General features: G+C 50.2%; 1 protein-coding gene and 1 long non-coding RNA gene across 2 annotated transcripts in view; one reads left to right on the top strand and one right to left on the bottom strand.

The window, feature by feature from the left end:
* The window catches only part of LOC137656086 (uncharacterized), a 75,535-nt gene that overhangs the window by 18,507 nt on the left and 38,559 nt on the right, over positions 1–18,469 (bottom strand). The gene's annotated exons all lie outside the window — the stretch shown is intronic.
* LOC137656759 (uncharacterized) overlaps positions 16,808–18,469 on the top strand; it is a 9,615-nt gene continuing 7,953 nt past the window's right edge. Inside the window, exon 1 of the mRNA XM_068391022.1 lies at positions 16,808–17,049. Within this exon, the coding sequence (XP_068247123.1) occupies positions 17,047–17,049 (3 nt within the window). The 5' untranslated portion in view covers positions 16,808–17,046. The remainder of the gene's footprint in view (positions 17,050–18,469) is intronic.

The raw sequence follows: 18,469 nt of genomic DNA, 5'->3' as shown, positions 1-18,469 counted from the left end.
ATGCTTTCCATCCACCCGCATGTGTCATTTTACAATAATAACACTTAAATTTACGAGAAGTATAGGATTCCCTCTTCTTGCTGCCCCATGATCCAGCATTAGCATTTCCTCGTACAGTTGCAACCTCCATAGTTTCCGGTGTGTCCTCCATCAAACAGACATTGGACGTACCCTCAATTTGATTCACATGGACACTGGGATTCCTAGGTCCTGTAGCTTTAGTTGCTCGTTTAGTAGACAACGCTGCCAATGCAATTTTTACCACCTCATCATACGACTTGGCAGTCTCCTCTGACTCCATCCACTTCTCTCTAATCAATTGGGATCGAACATCTGCATCGTGCAACCCCGAGAGAAATCGCCATACAACACGCTTCCGTACAATATCAGTTGGTTCTTTAGCAAATGCTTGACCTGCCAACAGTTGCAGACAAGTCATATAATCACTCAGACTCTCCCCCTGCAACTGTATAGATTCCTCAAACCTCAGAATCCTTACTTCAATTGCATCCGCCATGAGAATCCGCTGCGCAAGTCTGTCCATAATTGCGACATCGTCCTTACCCCACTCAGGGTCCTGTAACGACTGTTACTCAACATAGTTGGCTGTTGGTCCCCTAAATTGTAATCTCAGCATGAGGGCCCTATATCCTGCGTCGCGCCAAGACGGTACTCCTCGTAGTAAGTTTGCTTGCTTGACTAACGAGAAATGCGATGAAAAGGACTGCCAAGACATTGGAGACACATCATCCCCAAAAGACACACTCAGCATAATCTCCTTTGCAACAGCGTTATGTTCGGTAGGCGTGGATTCTGACATGCTGCCACCAGTCATGGTTTGACAAACACAGCGGTTCCTTTCAGTATTTATTATCCAAAACTCACGGTACAAGATACAGTTCAGTACTGAATACTGAGAATAGTATATACAGGAAGTAAACAATGATTATGATAGTTAACAGCAATAGAAGTTAAGAACTATTACAGCAATAATTAGCTTAACAGTTATATGAATATTACTAAGGAGAATAACAATCGTTAGACAGTTAAGTATACAAACTATCTCACTGTTGTTCTTTCGCAGGCATGCGGGGGGCCTGCTGGGGGGGGGGGAGTGTGTTCAGGAGACGAGGCCCTGGTGCCCGCAGGACCCGTCTCGTTACCACAGCGCCCGGGGGAGAGGCGGACAAAGAAAGGCAGCCAACGGGTTCATCAGACCCCAATTCTATTGTCTGGACGGCTCCAAGGACGCCCTTTAGATCGCCGATGCGTCAGGAAGAAGAATTTGAGGGGTGGTTCGCATCAAGGAAAGCCCTACGGACTCCCCCGGCGCTGTCGTCAACGCTCCTGCCTGACTTTATGCAGCTCTTCACGCCGGTAGAACAATGCCAGGACCCTGCATCAGTGACGGAGGACTTGGAGGACTCTGCCAGCTCCTCCTCCAGCTCTTCTCCCTCTTCCTCTTCCTCATCGTCTTCGGAGGACGACGACCCCCGGGAGTCCAGAAGGAAGCGGAAGAGGTCCCGTAAGTCGAAGTCTCGTTCCCGTTCAGGCCCCTCCAGGAAGAAGGCCAAGTCATCGAAGAGGAAGAGCAAGCATAGACGTTCTTCCCAGGACAGGTGGGCTCAGGCGGCTTTCCCCCATAGCGGGTCGATCAGGGCCTCTACCGCTCCAGTGTCTGCCTCATTGGCCTCTGGAGCCACCCCTATGCCCCTGCCCTGCATTTCAACCGCTCGACCCACACGCCGGTCGAAGCCGTCGACTCAGGTCGGCATTGTCGTTCCCCTACCCGCCAAGTCACTGGCTCCATTCGCCCAGCGGAGAGAGCCGCTGTGTCGGCCCGTTAGTTCTTCCTACGTACCCGGGACCATGGCAGCACAGTTAGAGTGCCCTGGGTACCAGGTAGTACACCGTGGGACCCATACCCCACGGATCTCCCCGAGCGGAGGTAGACTCATGACGGCTACCTCCGTCTCGGCGGCGCCACCCGTGGCGGAAGGACCCGCTCCATCGATCCGCCCAGAGGAAGAAGACTTAGCCTCCCACATGGATCCATCCGCGCTCACCGATGCACTTGACGCGGAGGACCAGGTGGTCGGTGGCCTGATAGACGTTGGCGAGTGTACTTCAGATGAGGTGTCTTCCTACAGGAAGGTCCTGGCCCTCATCAGGCATCATCATCGTTTGGATGATCCGAAGCCGTCGACGGAGCAGGCTTGGCTCTTGGGGTTGGGGAGGATGGTGGATAACCCTGTCCAGCAAAAGCCATCCTTGACCCTCCCCTTGGCTCTGGATGTCAAGCTCGGTAGGGAACATGTCGACAAGTACGTCGCAGGACAGGTGAACTCCCTCAGGGCCCAGGGGTCCTTCAAGCTACTCCCAGGTCTGTGGAACCAGAAAAGGTTCTACATCCCCGACGGTCAGCACTCGGGTCCCCGAACAGTAGAGGCAGCTATAGCCACCCTCAACTAAGGCAGCGCCGAAGACAGGACCGTCTCTGCCCCGGTGTGCTTCTCTCCTGCCGAGGCTTCCATGATGGAATATACGGCGCAGGACTGGTGGGCTTGTACGTTGGTGAGCTTTCAACTGTCCCACGATCTGACGGTTCCAGAGAACCAGGCTCTTCTTCAGGAACTGATACGCTCAGGGGGGAAGGCCATGAAATTCCTCACCTTTCAGTCTCTCACTCAGACAGCCAATTGGGTGCTACGGAGGAGGGATACGATCCTCAACAAGTTGTCCCGTAAGCTCCCCGAACGAGAGGCGAAGTGTTTGAGGAACTCGCCAGTGTGGGGCGATTCCATCTTCCCCCTGAAAGCGGTAGAGGAGACCATGGAGAGAGTCCGGAGGCTAAAAGAGACAGCGGACCCCAGACACTCGGTCGTGAGACGACCCACTCACAGACGGGTTGCTCCAGAAGGGTTACACCCTCCTACGTCCCAGTCGAGGAGAGACTCCCCTTTGTCAACCTGGCAACAGTCGTCTCAGCCGTCCCCCCCCCCTGCCCCCCCGTAGAGGAAGTTCTACCCCTCAGGCCTCCTTTAGGCCTAAGTACTCCGGCTCTAGGTGAGGCCGTTCAAGCCGCACCTCCAGAAGGAGGTAAGAAGAGAGGCCCCCTGCTCCTGCCAAAGCTTCAGGTAGGGGGATGCCTCATACACTCTTGGCAAGCATGGCGGGACAACAGGGCGGATCCATGGTCCGTAGCAGTCCTGAAGGAAGGATACAGGGTCCCCTTCCTGACGGAGCCGCCCCCTCTGATCCCGATCATCAAGCGGAATGGCTGGCACCCAAGGACCCCTTGAAGAAGGCAGCACTACAAGAGGAGGTGTCAGCCATGCTGAACAAGGGAGCTCTAGAACTAGTGAAGGACCTGTCCCCGGGGTTCTACAGCAGGCTCTTCCTGGTTGAGAAAGCGACAGGAGGGTAGAGACCGGTCATCGACCTCTCGGCCCTCAACAAGTTCATCAGCAAGACGGACTTCAAAATGGACACTCCGAAGTCAGTACTGGCAGCCTTGAGGGAAGGGGACTTCATGATGTCCCTGGACCTCAAGGATGCATATTTCCAGATCCCTCTCCACCCCTCCAGCAGGAAGTTCCTCAGGGTGAAGTGGGGTTCCCAGTCTCTGCAGTTGAGGACCCTTTGCTTCGGCCTGTCGACGGCCCCTCAGGTGTTCACAAGGGTGTTCGCCACAGTGTCAGCCTGGGTGCACAAACAGGGGATCCGGCTGATCCGCTACCTGGACGACTGGTTGCTTCTTTCAGCCTCAGAGGCAGTATTGAAGGAACAAGGCATGGAATTGTTGCAGTTCTGCAGGGACTTGGGAATCACCATCAACATGGAAAAGTCACAGTTAGTCCCCTCCACCAGGATGACATACCAGGGGATGGTCCTAGACTCCAAGTTAGGGAAAGCATTCCCCTCCACAGAGAGGCTCGAGAAGTTGGATCAGGTTCTTCACCCCTTTCTAACAGACATACCCAGGAGAGCCAAGGATTGGCAGAGACTGACAGGTCACCTGGTATCACTGGAGAAGTTGGTCCCCCCGGGGAAGACTCAAGCAGAGAGCGGTTCAGTGGAACCTAAAGGAACTCTGGTCCCCAGGGGAGACTCCGCACAGGGTGGTCGGCATGTCACCGGAGACGAAAGAGACGAAGTGGTGGTCCGACAGGACGAACACCCTAAAAGGGATGCCTTTCGCGACCGCTCCTCTGGAAATGTTGCTCTTCACAGATGCATGGAAGGAGGGGTGGGGAGCCCATCTCCAAGAAGAAACAGTGAAAGGCAAGTGGTCCCAAGAGGAGAGGACCTTACTACACATAAACGTGCTCGAGTTGTTAGCGGTCCAAAGAGCCTGCATGAGGTTCATTCATCATCTCCGAGGAAACACGGCGGCCCTCGTGCGACAACGCCACCGTGGTAGCCTATGTGAAGAAACAAGGAGGTCTCAAGTCAAGGGAGCTGTGTGACATCACGGCAAAGATCCTAGATTGGGCCGAGAAAGAACACATCGAGCTGACGGCCAGGTTCATTCCGGGGAAGAAGAACATCTTAGCCGACGGCCTCAGCAGAGTAGGTCAATTGGTAGGGTCAGAATGGTCCCTACACCCGGAGGGAGCCCAGACACTCCTGCTCAAGTGGGGGTCCCCGGTGATAGACCTGTTCGCCATGAGGCTCAACGACCAGCTCCCCGTATTCTGCTCTCCAGTCTCTCTCTCTCTCTTCCTCATCGTCTTCGGAGGACGACGACCCCCGGGAGTCCAGAAGGAAGCGGAAGAGGTCCCGTAAGTCGAAGTCTCGTTCCCGTTCAGGCCCCTCCAGGAAGAAGGCCAAGTCATCGAAGAGGAAGAGCAAGCATAGACGTTCTTCCCAGGACAGGTGGGCTCAGGCGGCTTTCCCCCATAGCGGGTCGATCAGGGCCTCTACCGCTCCAGTGTCTGCCTCATTGGCCTCTGGAGCCACCCCTATGCCCCTGCCCTGCATTTCAACCGCTCGACCCACACGCCGGTCGAAGCCGTCGACTCAGGTCGGCATTGTCGTTCCCCTACCCGCCAAGTCACTGGCTCCATTCGCCCAGCGGAGAGAGCCGCTGTGTCGGCCCGTTAGTTCTTCCTACGTACCCGGGACCATGGCAGCACAGTTAGAGTGCCCTGGGTACCAGGTAGTACACCGTGGGACCCATACCCCACGGATCTCCCCGAGCGGAGGTAGACTCATGACGGCTACCTCCGTCTCGGCGGCGCCACCCGTGGCGGAAGGACCCGCTCCATCGATCCGCCCAGAGGAAGAAGACTTAGCCTCCCACATGGATCCATCCGCGCTCACCGATGCACTTGACGCGGAGGACCAGGTGGTCGGTGGCCTGATAGACGTTGGCGAGTGTACTTCAGATGAGGTGTCTTCCTACCGGAAGGTCCTGGCCCTCATCAGGCATCATCATCGTTTGGATGATCCGAAGCCGTCGACGGAGCAGGCTTGGCTCTCGGGGTTGGGGAGGATGGTGGATAACCCTGTCCAGCAAAAGCCATCCTTGACCCTCCCCTTGGCTCTGGATGTCAAGCTCGGTAGGGAACATGTCGACAAGTACGTCGCAGGACAGGTGAACTCCCTCAGGGCCCAGGGGTCCTTCAAGCTACTCCCAGGTCTGTGGAACCAGAAAAGGTTCTACATCCCCGACGGTCAGCACTCGGGTCCCCGAACAGTAGAGGCAGCTATAGCCACCCTCAACTAAGGCAGCGCCGAAGACAGGACCGTCTCTGCCCCAGTGTGCTTCTCTCCTGCCGAGGCTTCCATGATGGAATATACGGCGCAGGACTGGTGGGCTTGTACGTTGGTGAGCTTTCAACTGTCCCACGATCTGACGGTTCCAGAGAACCAGGCTCTTCTTCAGGAACTGATACGCTCAGGGGGGAAGGCCATGAAATTCCTCACCTTTCAGTCTCTCACTCAGACAGCCAATTGGGTGCTACGGAGGAGGGATACGATCCTCAACAAGTTGTCCCGTAAGCTCCCCGAACGAGAGGCGAAGTGTTTGAGGAACTCGCCAGTGTGGGGCGATTCCATCTTCCCCCTGAAAGCGGTAGAGGAGACCATGGAGAGAGTCCGGAGGCTAAAAGAGACAGCGGACCCCAGACACTCGGTCGTGAGACGACCCACTCACAGACGGGTTGCTCCAGAAGGGTTACACCCTCCTACGTCCCAGTCGAGGAGAGACTCCCCTTTGTCAACCTGGCAACAGTCGTCTCAGCCGTCCCCCCCCTGCCCCCCCGTAGAGGAAGTTCTACCCCTCAGGCCTCCTTTAGGCCTAAGTACTCCGGCTCTAGGTGAGGCCGTTCAAGCCGCACCTCCAGAAGGAGGTAAGAAGAGAGGCCCCCTGCTCCTGCCAAAGCTTCAGGTAGGGGGATGCCTCATACACTCTTGGCAAGCATGGCGGGACAACAGGGCGGATCCATGGTCCGTAGCAGTCCTGAAGGAAGGATACAGGGTCCCCTTCCTGACGGAGCCGCCCCCTCTGATCCCGATCATCAAGCGGAATGGCTGGCACCCAAGGACCCCTTGAAGAAGGCAGCACTACAAGAGGAGGTGTCAGCCATGCTGAACAAGGGAGCTCTAGAACTAGTGAAGGACCTGTCCCCGGGGTTCTACAGCAGGCTCTTCCTGGTTGAGAAAGCGACAGGAGGGTAGAGACCGGTCATCGACCTCTCGGCCCTCAACAAGTTCATCAGCAAGACGGACTTCAAAATGGACACTCCGAAGTCAGTACTGGCAGCCTTGAGGGAAGGGGACTTCATGATGTCCCTGGACCTCAAGGATGCATATTTCCAGATCCCTCTCCACCCCTCCAGCAGGAAGTTCCTCAGGGTGAAGTGGGGTTCCCAGTCTCTGCAGTTGAGGACCCTTTGCTTCGGCCTGTCGACGGCCCCTCAGGTGTTCACAAGGGTGTTCGCCACAGTGTCAGCCTGGGTGCACAAACAGGGGATCCGGCTGATCCGCTACCTGGACGACTGGTTGCTTCTTTCAGCCTCAGAGGCAGTATTGAAGGAACAAGGCATGGAATTGTTGCAGTTCTGCAGGGACTTGGGAATCACCATCAACATGGAAAAGTCACAGTTAGTCCCCTCCACCAGGATGACATACCAGGGGATGGTCCTAGACTCCAAGTTAGGGAAAGCATTCCCCTCCACAGAGAGGCTCGAGAAGTTGGATCAGGTTCTTCACCCCTTTCTAACAGACATACCCAGGAGAGCCAAGGATTGGCAGAGACTGACAGGTCACCTGGTATCACTGGAGAAGTTGGTCCCCCCGGGGAAGACTCAAGCAGAGAGCGGTTCAGTGGAACCTAAAGGAACTCTGGTCCCCAGGGGAGACTCCGCACAGGGTGGTCGGCATGTCACCGGAGACGAAAGAGACGAAGTGGTGGTCCGACAGGACGAACACCCTAAAAGGGATGCCTTTCGCGACCGCTCCTCTGGAAATGTTGCTCTTCACAGATGCATCGAAGGAGGGGTGGGGAGCCCATCTCCAAGAAGAAACAGTGAAAGGCAAGTGGTCCCAAGAGGAGAGGACCTTACTACACATAAACGTGCTCGAGTTGTTAGCGGTCCAAAGAGCCTGCATGAGGTTCATTCATCATCTCCGAGGAAACACGGCGGCCCTCGTGCGACAACGCCACCGTGGTAGCCTATGTGAAGAAACAAGGAGGTCTCAAGTCAAGGGAGCTGTGTGACATCACGGCAAAGATCCTAGATTGGGCCGAGAAAGAACACATCGAGCTGACGGCCAGGTTCATTCCGGGGAAGAAGAACATCTTAGCCGACGGCCTCAGCAGAGTAGGTCAATTGGTAGGGTCAGAATGGTCCCTACACCCGGAGGGAGCCCAGACACTCCTGCTCAAGTGGGGGTCCCCGGTGATAGACCTGTTCGCCATGAGGCTCAACGACCAGCTCCCCGTATTCTGCTCTCCAGTCTCTCTCTCTCTCTTCCTCATCGTCTTCGGAGGACGACGACCCCCGGGAGTCCAGAAGGAAGCGGAAGAGGTCCCGTAAGTCGAAGTCTCGTTCCCGTTCAGGCCCCTCCAGGAAGAAGGCCAAGTCATCGAAGAGGAAGAGCAAGCATAGACGTTCTTCCCAGGACAGGTGGGCTCAGGCGGCTTTCCCCCATAGCGGGTCGATCAGGGCCTCTACCGCTCCAGTGTCTGCCTCATTGGCCTCTGGAGCCACCCCTATGCCCCTGCCCTGCATTTCAACCGCTCGACCCACACGCCGGTCGAAGCCGTCGACTCAGGTCGGCATTGTCGTTCCCCTACCCGCCAAGTCACTGGCTCCATTCGCCCAGCGGAGAGAGCCGCTGTGTCGGCCCGTTAGTTCTTCCTACGTACCCGGGACCATGGCAGCACAGTTAGAGTGCCCTGGGTACCAGGTAGTACAACGTGGGACCCATACCCCACGGATCTCCCCGAGCGGAGGTAGACTCATGACGGCTACCTCCGTCTCGGCGGCGCCACCCGTGGCGGAAGGACCCGCTCCATCGATCCGCCCAGAGGAAGAAGACTTAGCCTCCCACATGGATCCATCCGCGCTCACCGATGCACTTGACGCGGAGGACCAGGTGGTCGGTGGCCTGATAGACGTTGGCGAGTGTACTTCAGATGAGGTGTCTTCCTACAGGAAGGTCCTGGCCCTCATCAGGCATCATCATCGTTTGGATGATCCGAAGCCGTCGACGGAGCAGGCTTGGCTCTCGGGGTTGGGGAGGATGGTGGATAACCCTGTCCAGCAAAAGCCATCCTTGACCCTCCCCTTGGCTCTGGATGTCAAGCTCGGTAGGGAACATGTCGACAAGTACGTCGCAGGACAGGTGAACTCCCTCAGGGCCCAGGGGTCCTTCAAGCTACTCCCAGGTCTGTGGAACCAGAAAAGGTTCTACATCCCCGACGGTCAGCACTCGGGTCCCCGAACAGTAGAGGCAGCTATAGCCACCCTCAACTAAGGCAGCGCCGAAGACAGGACCGTCTCTGCCCCAGTGTGCTTCTCTCCTGCCGAGGCTTCCATGATGGAATATACGGCGCAGGACTGGTGGGCTTGTACGTTGGTGAGCTTTCAACTGTCCCACGATCTGACGGTTCCAGAGAACCAGGCTCTTCTTCAGGAACTGATACGCTCAGGGGGGAAGGCCATGAAATTCCTCACCTTTCAGTCTCTCACTCAGACAGCCAATTGGGTGCTACGGAGGAGGGATACGATCCTCAACAAGTTGTCCCGTAAGCTCCCCGAACGAGAGGCGAAGTGTTTGAGGAACTCGCCAGTGTGGGGCGATTCCATCTTCCCCCTGAAAGCGGTAGAGGAGACCATGGAGAGAGTCCGGAGGCTAAAAGAGACAGCGGACCCCAGACACTCGGTCGTGAGACGACCCACTCACAGACGGGTTGCTCCAGAAGGGTTACACCCTCCTACGTCCCAGTCGAGGAGAGACTCCCCTTTGTCAACCTGGCAACAGTCGTCTCAGCCGTCCCCCCCCCTGCCCCCCCGTAGAGGAAGTTCTACCCCTCAGGCCTCCTTTAGGCCTAAGTACTCCGGCTCTAGGTGAGGCCGTTCAAGCCGCACCTCCAGAAGGAGGTAAGAAGAGAGGCCCCCTGCTCCTGCCAAAGCTTCAGGTAGGGGGATGCCTCATACACTCTTGGCAAGCATGGCGGGACAACAGGGCGGATCCATGGTCCGTAGCAGTCCTGAAGGAAGGATACAGGGTCCCCTTCCTGACGGAGCCGCCCCCTCTGATCCCGATCATCAAGCGGAATGGCTGGCACCCAAGGACCCCTTGAAGAAGGCAGCACTACAAGAGGAGGTGTCAGCCATGCTGAACAAGGGAGCTCTAGAACTAGTGAAGGACCTGTCCCCGGGGTTCTACAGCAGGCTCTTCCTGGTTGAGAAAGCGACAGGAGGGTAGAGACCGGTCATCGACCTCTCGGCCCTCAACAAGTTCATCAGCAAGACGGACTTCAAAATGGACACTCCGAAGTCAGTACTGGCAGCCTTGAGGGAAGGGGACTTCATGATGTCCCTGGACCTCAAGGATGCATATTTCCAGATCCCTCTCCACCCCTCCAGCAGGAAGTTCCTCAGGGTGAAGTGGGGTTCCCAGTCTCTGCAGTTGAGGACCCTTTGCTTCGGCCTGTCGACGGCCCCTCAGGTGTTCACAAGGGTGTTCGCCACAGTGTCAGCCTGGGTGCACAAACAGGGGATCCGGCTGATCCGCTACCTGGACGACTGGTTGCTTCTTTCAGCCTCAGAGGCAGTATTGAAGGAACAAGGCATGGAATTGTTGCAGTTCTGCAGGGACTTGGGAATCACCATCAACATGGAAAAGTCACAGTTAGTCCCCTCCACCAGGATGACATACCAGGGGATGGTCCTAGACTCCAAGTTAGGGAAAGCATTCCCCTCCACAGAGAGGCTCGAGAAGTTGGATCAGGTTCTTCACCCCTTTCTAACAGACATACCCAGGAGAGCCAAGGATTGGCAGAGACTGACAGGTCACCTGGTATCACTGGAGAAGTTGGTCCCCCCGGGGAAGACTCAAGCAGAGAGCGGTTCAGTGGAACCTAAAGGAACTCTGGTCCCCAGGGGAGACTCCGCACAGGGTGGTCGGCATGTCACCGGAGACGAAAGAGACGAAGTGGTGGTCCGACAGGACGAACACCCTAAAAGGGATGCCTTTCGCGACCGCTCCTCTGGAAATGTTGCTCTTCACAGATGCATCGAAGGAGGGGTGGGGAGCCCATCTCCAAGAAGAAACAGTGAAAGGCAAGTGGTCCCAAGAGGAGAGGACCTTACTACACATAAACGTGCTCGAGTTGTTAGCGGTCCAAAGAGCCTGCATGAGGTTCATTCATCATCTCCGAGGAAACACGGCGGCCCTCGTGCGACAACGCCACCGTGGTAGCCTATGTGAAGAAACAAGGAGGTCTCAAGTCAAGGGAGCTGTGTGACATCACGGCAAAGATCCTAGATTGGGCCGAGAAAGAACACATCGAGCTGACGGCCAGGTTCATTCCGGGGAAGAAGAACATCTTAGCCGACGGCCTCAGCAGAGTAGGTCAATTGGTAGGGTCAGAATGGTCCCTACACCCGGAGGGAGCCCAGACACTCCTGCTCAAGTGGGGGTCCCCGGTGATAGACCTGTTCGCCATGAGGCTCAACGACCAGCTCCCCGTATTCTGCTCTCCAGTCCCGGACCCAACAGCAGCATTCGAGGACGCCTTCCAACATCCACGGGACGGTCTCAACGCATATGCCTTCCCTCACTTCGGAACCCTCAGACAGGTCCTCAACATAGTCAGGCGATCAAAGAACCTGCAGATGACTTTGGTAGCGCCCTGGTGGCCGGAGAGAGAGTGGTTCGCAGACCTGAAGGAGTTAGCAATCCTCACACCGCGGCCACTGCCAGACAGGGAAGACCTTCTCCGTCAGCCCCACTTCAAAAAGTTCCACGAAAACCCTCGGTCCCTCTGGCTACAAGCATGGAGGTTATCGAGCGTTTGTTGAGGAAGGAAGGGTACTCGCCAAGGACCGCCACGAGGATGATAGGTTATCTAAGGAGATCATCAGTTGTAGTCTACCAGGCAAAATGGGCTCCGTTTGTAAAGTGGTGCGCCTCCCTGAATCTAAGGGCCTTGGACGTGTCTATTCACGAGATAGCAGATTTCCTGGTTCACCTGAGGGACGACCTAGGAATATCCATCCCCGCGATTAAGGGAGTTCGGGCCGCACTGGGCCAAGTCTTCCTCCTCAAGGGACTCGACCTCGGAGCATCCCGACAGATCTCCATGCTCATAAAGAGTTTCGAACAGTCGTGCTCTCCCCGCTCCTCCAGAGTACCGCAATGGGACTTAGCCAGGGTCCTTAAGTTCCTTACCAAGCCACCCTTTGAACCACTCAGGAACATTCTCGATAAGGACCGGCGTCAATGACCTTAGATGTCAGGATGCCTGAAAACTTTAAATCATTCATTCATTCATTCTCGATAAGGACCTTACCCTTAAAATGGTCTTCGTCGTAGCCCTAGCCTCCGCTAAACGAATCAGTGAGCTACACACGGGCTGTCGTACGAGGTCTCACACTCGAAGGGTTGGAAAGACCTGAGTTTTAAGTTTCTTCCGGACTTTGTAGCCAAGACCCAAAATCCTGTCTTTTGGGACCCCAAGTTCGAGAGCTTTTCAGTCCCAGCTATCCCACGTTCGGACAATCCCGAAGACTTGTTGTTGTGCTCGGTCAGGTCGGCCAGAAAGTACCTAGAAAGGACAGCCAGACTTCGTCCTGAGATCAAGAGTCTGTTTGTCTCTGCGGGCCCGGTAAAGAAGGTGGTGTCCAGAAACACCATCTCCTTCTGGCTGAGACAGGTCATAAAGAGAGCTTATGACAGTGACGGTTCCACGATGCCAGGAAAAACCACGCCCCCATGACATCAGGGGCCTCAGCACCTCCTTGGCCTTCGACAAGAACATGGCAGTGGGCCAGATCCTGAAAGCAGGTACGTGGGCCAGGCAGTCTACGTTTACCGCCCATTACCTGAAAGACTGTACAAGGAAGTCCCTGGACTCCTTCTCCATCGGACCAGTCATTTCCACGCTCCAACAGGTTTAAGGTTGAAGCCCCGGGGAAGCCCGTGGGAAGTAATTCCAAGCGACACAAGATCCTCCTTACTAACCCCCTTTCCCTTTCCTTATCCTCCGCCCATGTGAGAGTTGATCGTTGGAGATGCCCATGCCAGGATGAAATGTTAGAGGTGAGTTACATAGGCACTAGAAAGGTTTTTGCGTAGTTCTTCCCGAGTCTCCTACCCCGTTTTTGTGGTCAGCCAGAACCTAGCCTCTTATCTAGATTCAATCGGATAGTTTCATATCGGGTCTCCCGGCCTGTAAGTTCACTCCCACCTCCTAAGGTATAAGTCTCCAAAGAAAGTAGTTCGAGGTAAGTACTCCGTGTTGGAACAAATCACAAATTTTAAGTAATTTGTATTTTTCCTAACAGTACTTACCTCGAACTACTTTCGGGATATTGCTCGCCCAGCCTTCCCTAAGTGTCTTACAGGAGTTCGAAGTTATAGTTATCAAAGCTTACTGACGACAGAGACCTAGGACCATGCTCTCGCACGCTGACCCGGGTCACCTCAGGGCGAGTATACATCCACCACGGAGGGACCCCACAAGAGAAAACGGAGATAGGGGAAACTACACAAAAATCTGGTCGGTTGGGAGGAGAATCCCAGATACTCCTAAGAAAGTACGGTAGTTCGAGGTAAGTACTGTTAGGAAAAATACAAATTACTTAAAATTTGTGATGTTCTCGAGCCAGGGGGCCAAGATTCGTAAATCCCACCCCACTCCAGCACTGGACTCTATGGCTTAAATTCCAATCCTTATAGCTGTTGTGTCCAAAATTATTCAAGAAACTATTTTAATTTGATAGGGAACAATTCAAGGTTATGACTGACGTTGCTTTCTTCCAAATTAACATACAAGTGATGATCCACATATCCTATATTATAAAAAATATTACGTAATCTAGAAAACAAACTAATTAGTGATGGTGCTCTGATACCAAATTATATATATAGCCGCCTCTCTCTCTCTCTCTATATATATATATTTATGTAAACGAAATATTGAATTAAAAGTTCAAGATAGAGACGACTGGCGAAATTTAACTCTGGCCCCTTACATCAATCAATAGGCGTGGGAGGGGGGATGATGATGGAGAAAGCAAAGGTTATGTACCAAAGCTGATTGAGAGGTTGTTCAAGATAAAAGCGAGATTATGTTTTCCAAGTAAAGCAAAGATTACAAAAAAATCGAAAGGATTTTGTGATGTCCCCTGATACCAACTACACGAAACTTGTACCTCTCATCTTCTCTACTTAAAAAAAAGGGTGGGGTTATCCCTTAGAGAGAGAGAGAGAGAGATCCTTTAAGCTATGGTTTATTCCTGAGAGAGAGAGAGAGAGAGAGAGAGAGAGAGAGAGAGAGAGAGAGAGAGAGAGAGAGAGAGAGAGAGAGAGAGAGATCCTTTAAGCTCTAGTTTATCTCTTAGAGAGAGAGAGAGAGAGAGAGAGAGAGAGAGAGAGAGAGAGAGAGAGAGAGAGAGAGAGAGAGAGAGATCCTTTAAGCTATGGTGCTCCATCAGAATAATGTACAGTACAAAATAAGGTTTAGTCTCTTCTAATAATACATGTCTGGAGTATTTTTGTAGACATGTGATAATAATGTTGATAATAACAACCATATTATGGAATTTGCTCCATAATAATGTTTAACACCTCATATTAAAGCCCGTCTTGTGTATTTTTGTAGCTATATGATAACAATATTAATAATTGACAATAGCAACCATAATATTAACTTCGAAAGACGAGCAAATCTTGAAAATCAGTCCACCTTTAAAAATTGCGTAAAGTTCTGCCCGAATTAATTTCCTCCTGACCAGGTTATTAAGCTGATGATGAATCCTAAGATACAGGTAAAGGCAAAGGCAAAGGCAAATTTTATTCTATCGACCCCTTCCGGAGTATGAGAATTACAAAATTACACAGATATATATATTTTACACAAAAACTACAAAAAGAAGAGACCAATAGATTACAACTATATTTATGTACACATATACTCAGTAAGTACATAATTAACGCATAAAAGGTATTCTGACAAAGGAAAGTACATACATTGAAAAATAATACCAGAATAATGAAAATCCTAGAAAGTATTAAATCTAAAATAAAGACATTAAAAGGTTAACAAACCTTGCAAGTCTTTTCAGTTCTCTAGCATTACTTGTATTGAGGAGCAGACTGAATTTGAAAGTGGTAGGTCTTCTACAATAGTAGGGCTTTAGGTATCTCTCTCTTATTTCTCTAATCACAGGACAAACTAAAACATAATGGTATTCATCCCCAACTTCAATGCCGTTGCATAGTGTGCAAGAGTGCTGATTCTCTTGCCTAGAATATCTTTCAGTTGCTACAGGAAGTTTGTGGGTACCACACCTATATTTACTAAGGGCAATTCTTTCTGGAATATCTAAATTTATAATATACTTTTCTTGGCCAAATTCTGTCTTAAAAAGTTTATAATTACTACACAATATATTTCTTTCTACTTCTGCATACCACTGTTGTCTCTCTATATCTTTGAGTTTCATTTCTAGGCTATTTATTATCCACGTGTGATTGAAATTTTCTGGATGCTCCCATATATTTGACATACCACATGAATCAAGGATAGTTTTAATTTTATGGATCCAACTAGACTTATACTCATTCGACTCGTATAGAATTCTAAGAAAACGATAAAAAACATTTGACGATTTAGACGCCTTTGATTTTACAATTCTCAACCAAAATCCAATCATCCGTTTGCAAATAGATATTTCAATTTTGAATCTGCCAAGATCCCCATATACCATGCAGTTTGCTGTTCGCTTGTTCACACAGAGCTGATTTTTCATGAACTTCTTGTGAAATGCTTCAACATGATCTAGTTTGTGGTAACCCCATATTTCACAACCGTAAGTCAAAATTGGTACAACTAGAGCATCGAATAGATCACAATTGATATCAATGGGTAATTCAAGTTTTTTTACATTTAATTAACATACTAAATAATGCTCTACGTGCTTGAATGACTTGTTTCTTAATAGCTTTATCCATTTGACCATTATAATTGAACGTAGTACCAAGGTAAATATATTCATCTACAATTTCGATGCTCTCCTCACCATATTTAAAATTCGGGACATTTCTAACTTTTCCTCTAGAAAATACAACTACTTTAGTTTTGAAACATTAATTTGAAGTTTCCAAGTATCACAATATTCTTTTACTTTGTTTAAGGCGTTTTGTAATTCCTTTGGGGATTCAGCCATTACAATAGTATCATCAGCATAAAGCAAAACATAAATACGCAAAAACATTTCTATGTCAATACTACTTAATTTTTCATTTATTTCCCTTGAACACATATCCATCCCATTATAACCCCCGCTAAGAAAAGACTCGAAATCATTTAGGTAGATGGCAAAAAAGTAATGGGGAAAGATTCTCACCTTGTCTTACACCTATGTTACATTCGAAAAAGTTAGAAATTTTGTGATTCTGCTTTACACATGATTTGCATTATTATACATATTATATATGACAGCCATAACATTACCATTAATGCCATGTGAGATTACTTTTCCCCACAAGGACGACCTGTCAACCAAATCGAATGCTTTTCTGTAATCAACGAACAAACAGTATATTCTCTTTTTTCGATGGAGATAGAAATTAACAAGTGAATGCAATACAAAAATATGATCTAGAGTACTATATCCTTCCCTGAAACCAGCCTGCTCCTCACCAAGTTGACCAGTGCTGTCAATATAATCAGTCAACCTTTTATTGACACAAGCGGTAAAAAGCTTCGCTACACAGCTCAGTAGTGTGATACCCCTATAGTTATCTGGGTCGTCAGGGGATCCTTTTTTCTTAAATATGGGTTTTATTATCCCTATACACCAATAATATGGAACAACTGAGGAGATCAACACAATGTTAAAATTTTGCATATAAATTCCGGAAAACAATATATATACTGAACATTTGCAGAGGTTAAGCACTGATGAGTTTACCATAATCCTTTTATTCTATTAATTTAAAGGGATAATATACATTTACTGGAATCTGAAACAAGCCAATAAGTCAAGACAATCATTGGTTGATAAGATAAAATGCGATAACGTATCGCGAGAAGAATGTTTTCTACTTAACCAGTTGAAGATGAGATCATAAGACTCTAGTGGCTATGTTGGAAACACCGAGATAGAATAACAGTGTTAAATATTCCTTATAATCGAATTGGTTTTAACTTAAGTTATCTCCAGTGACAAGTGAAGCGAATATTAAGGAAAATCTTTTGACTCGTCTCGAAATCTTAGAAGAAAAGAAAATCGCAAATCAAGGCTGTAGCAGAAACAGCCATTTCAACTTCACTTGGAATATAGCTGACTACGTTCAGTAATGGTAAGGTTTAAAATTTTGTAATACTGTAAGAGAGAGATCCTTTAAGCTCTAGTTTCTCCCCTGAGAGAGAGAGAGAGAGAGAGAGAGAGAGAGAGAGAGAGATCCTTTAAGCTCTAGTTTCTCCCTGAGAGAGATCCTTTAAGCTCGTTTATCCCTGAGAGAGAGAGAGAGAGAGAGAGAGAGAGAGAGAGAGAGATCCTTTAAGCTCTAGTTTCTCCCTGAGAGAGATCCTTTAAGCTCTAATTTATCCCCTGAGAGAGAGAGATCCTTTAAGCTCTAGTTTATTCCTGAGAGAGGGATCCTTTAAGCTCTAGTTTATCCCTTAGAGAGAGAGAGAGAGATCCTTTAAGCTATGGTTTATTCCTGAGAGAGAGAAAGAGAGATCCTTTAAGCTCTAGTTTATCTCTTAGAGAGAGATAGAGAGAGAGAGATCCTTTAAGCTCTAGTTTATCCCTGAGAGAGAGAGAGAGATCCTTTAAGCTCTAGTTTATCCCTTAGAGAGAGAGAGAGAGAGACCTTTTAAGCTATAGTTCATTCCTGAGAGAGAGAGAGAGAGATCTTTGAAGATATAGTTTATTCCTGAGAGAGAGAGAGAGAGAGAGAGAGATATCCTTTAAGCTCTAGTTTATCCCTGAGAGAGAGAGAGAGAGAGAGAGAGAGAGAGAGAGATCCTTTAAGCTCTAGTTTATCCCTTAGAGAGAGAGAGAGAGAGATCTTTTAAGCTATAGTTTATTCCTGAGAGAGAGAGAGAGATATCCTTTAAGCTCTAGTTTATCCCTTAGAGAGAGAGAGAGAGAGAGAGAGAGAGAGGAGAGAGAGAGAGAGATCTTTTAAGCTATAGTTTATTCCTGAGAGAGAGAGATATCCTTTAAGCTCTAGTTTATCCCTTAGAGAGAGAGAGAGAGAGAGAGAGAGAGAGAACCTTTAAGCTCTAGTTTCTCCCTGAGAGAGAGAGAGAGAGAGATCCTTATAAGCTCTAGTTTCTCCCTGAGAGAGAGAGAGAGAGAGAGAGAGAGAGAGAGATCCTTTAAGCTCTAGTTTATCCATGAGAGAGAGAGAGAAAGAGATCCTTTAAGCTCTAGTTTATCCCTGAGAGAGAGAGAGAGAGAGAGATCCTTTAAGCTCTAGTTTATCCCTGAGAGAGAGAGAGAGATCCTTTAAGCTCTAGTTTCTCCCTGAGAGAGAGAGAGAGAGAGAGATCCTTTAAGCTCTAGTTTCTCCCTGAGAGAGAGAGAGATCCTTTAAGCTCTAGTTTCTCCCTGAGAGAGAGAGAGATCCTTTAAGCTCTAGTTTATCCCTGAGAGAGAGAGAGAGAGAGAGAGATCCTTTAAGCTCTAGTTTATCCCTGAGAGAGTGAGAGAGAGAGAGAGAGAGAGATCCTTTAAACTCTAGTTTCTCCCTGAGAGAGAGAGAGAGAGAT

The sequence above is a fragment of the Palaemon carinicauda genome, chromosome 17, assembly GCF_036898095.1.
Source record: "Palaemon carinicauda isolate YSFRI2023 chromosome 17, ASM3689809v2, whole genome shotgun sequence".
Classification (NCBI taxonomy): domain Eukaryota; kingdom Metazoa; phylum Arthropoda; class Malacostraca; order Decapoda; family Palaemonidae; genus Palaemon; species Palaemon carinicauda.
This window is presented reverse-complemented; position numbering and strand designations above follow the sequence as displayed.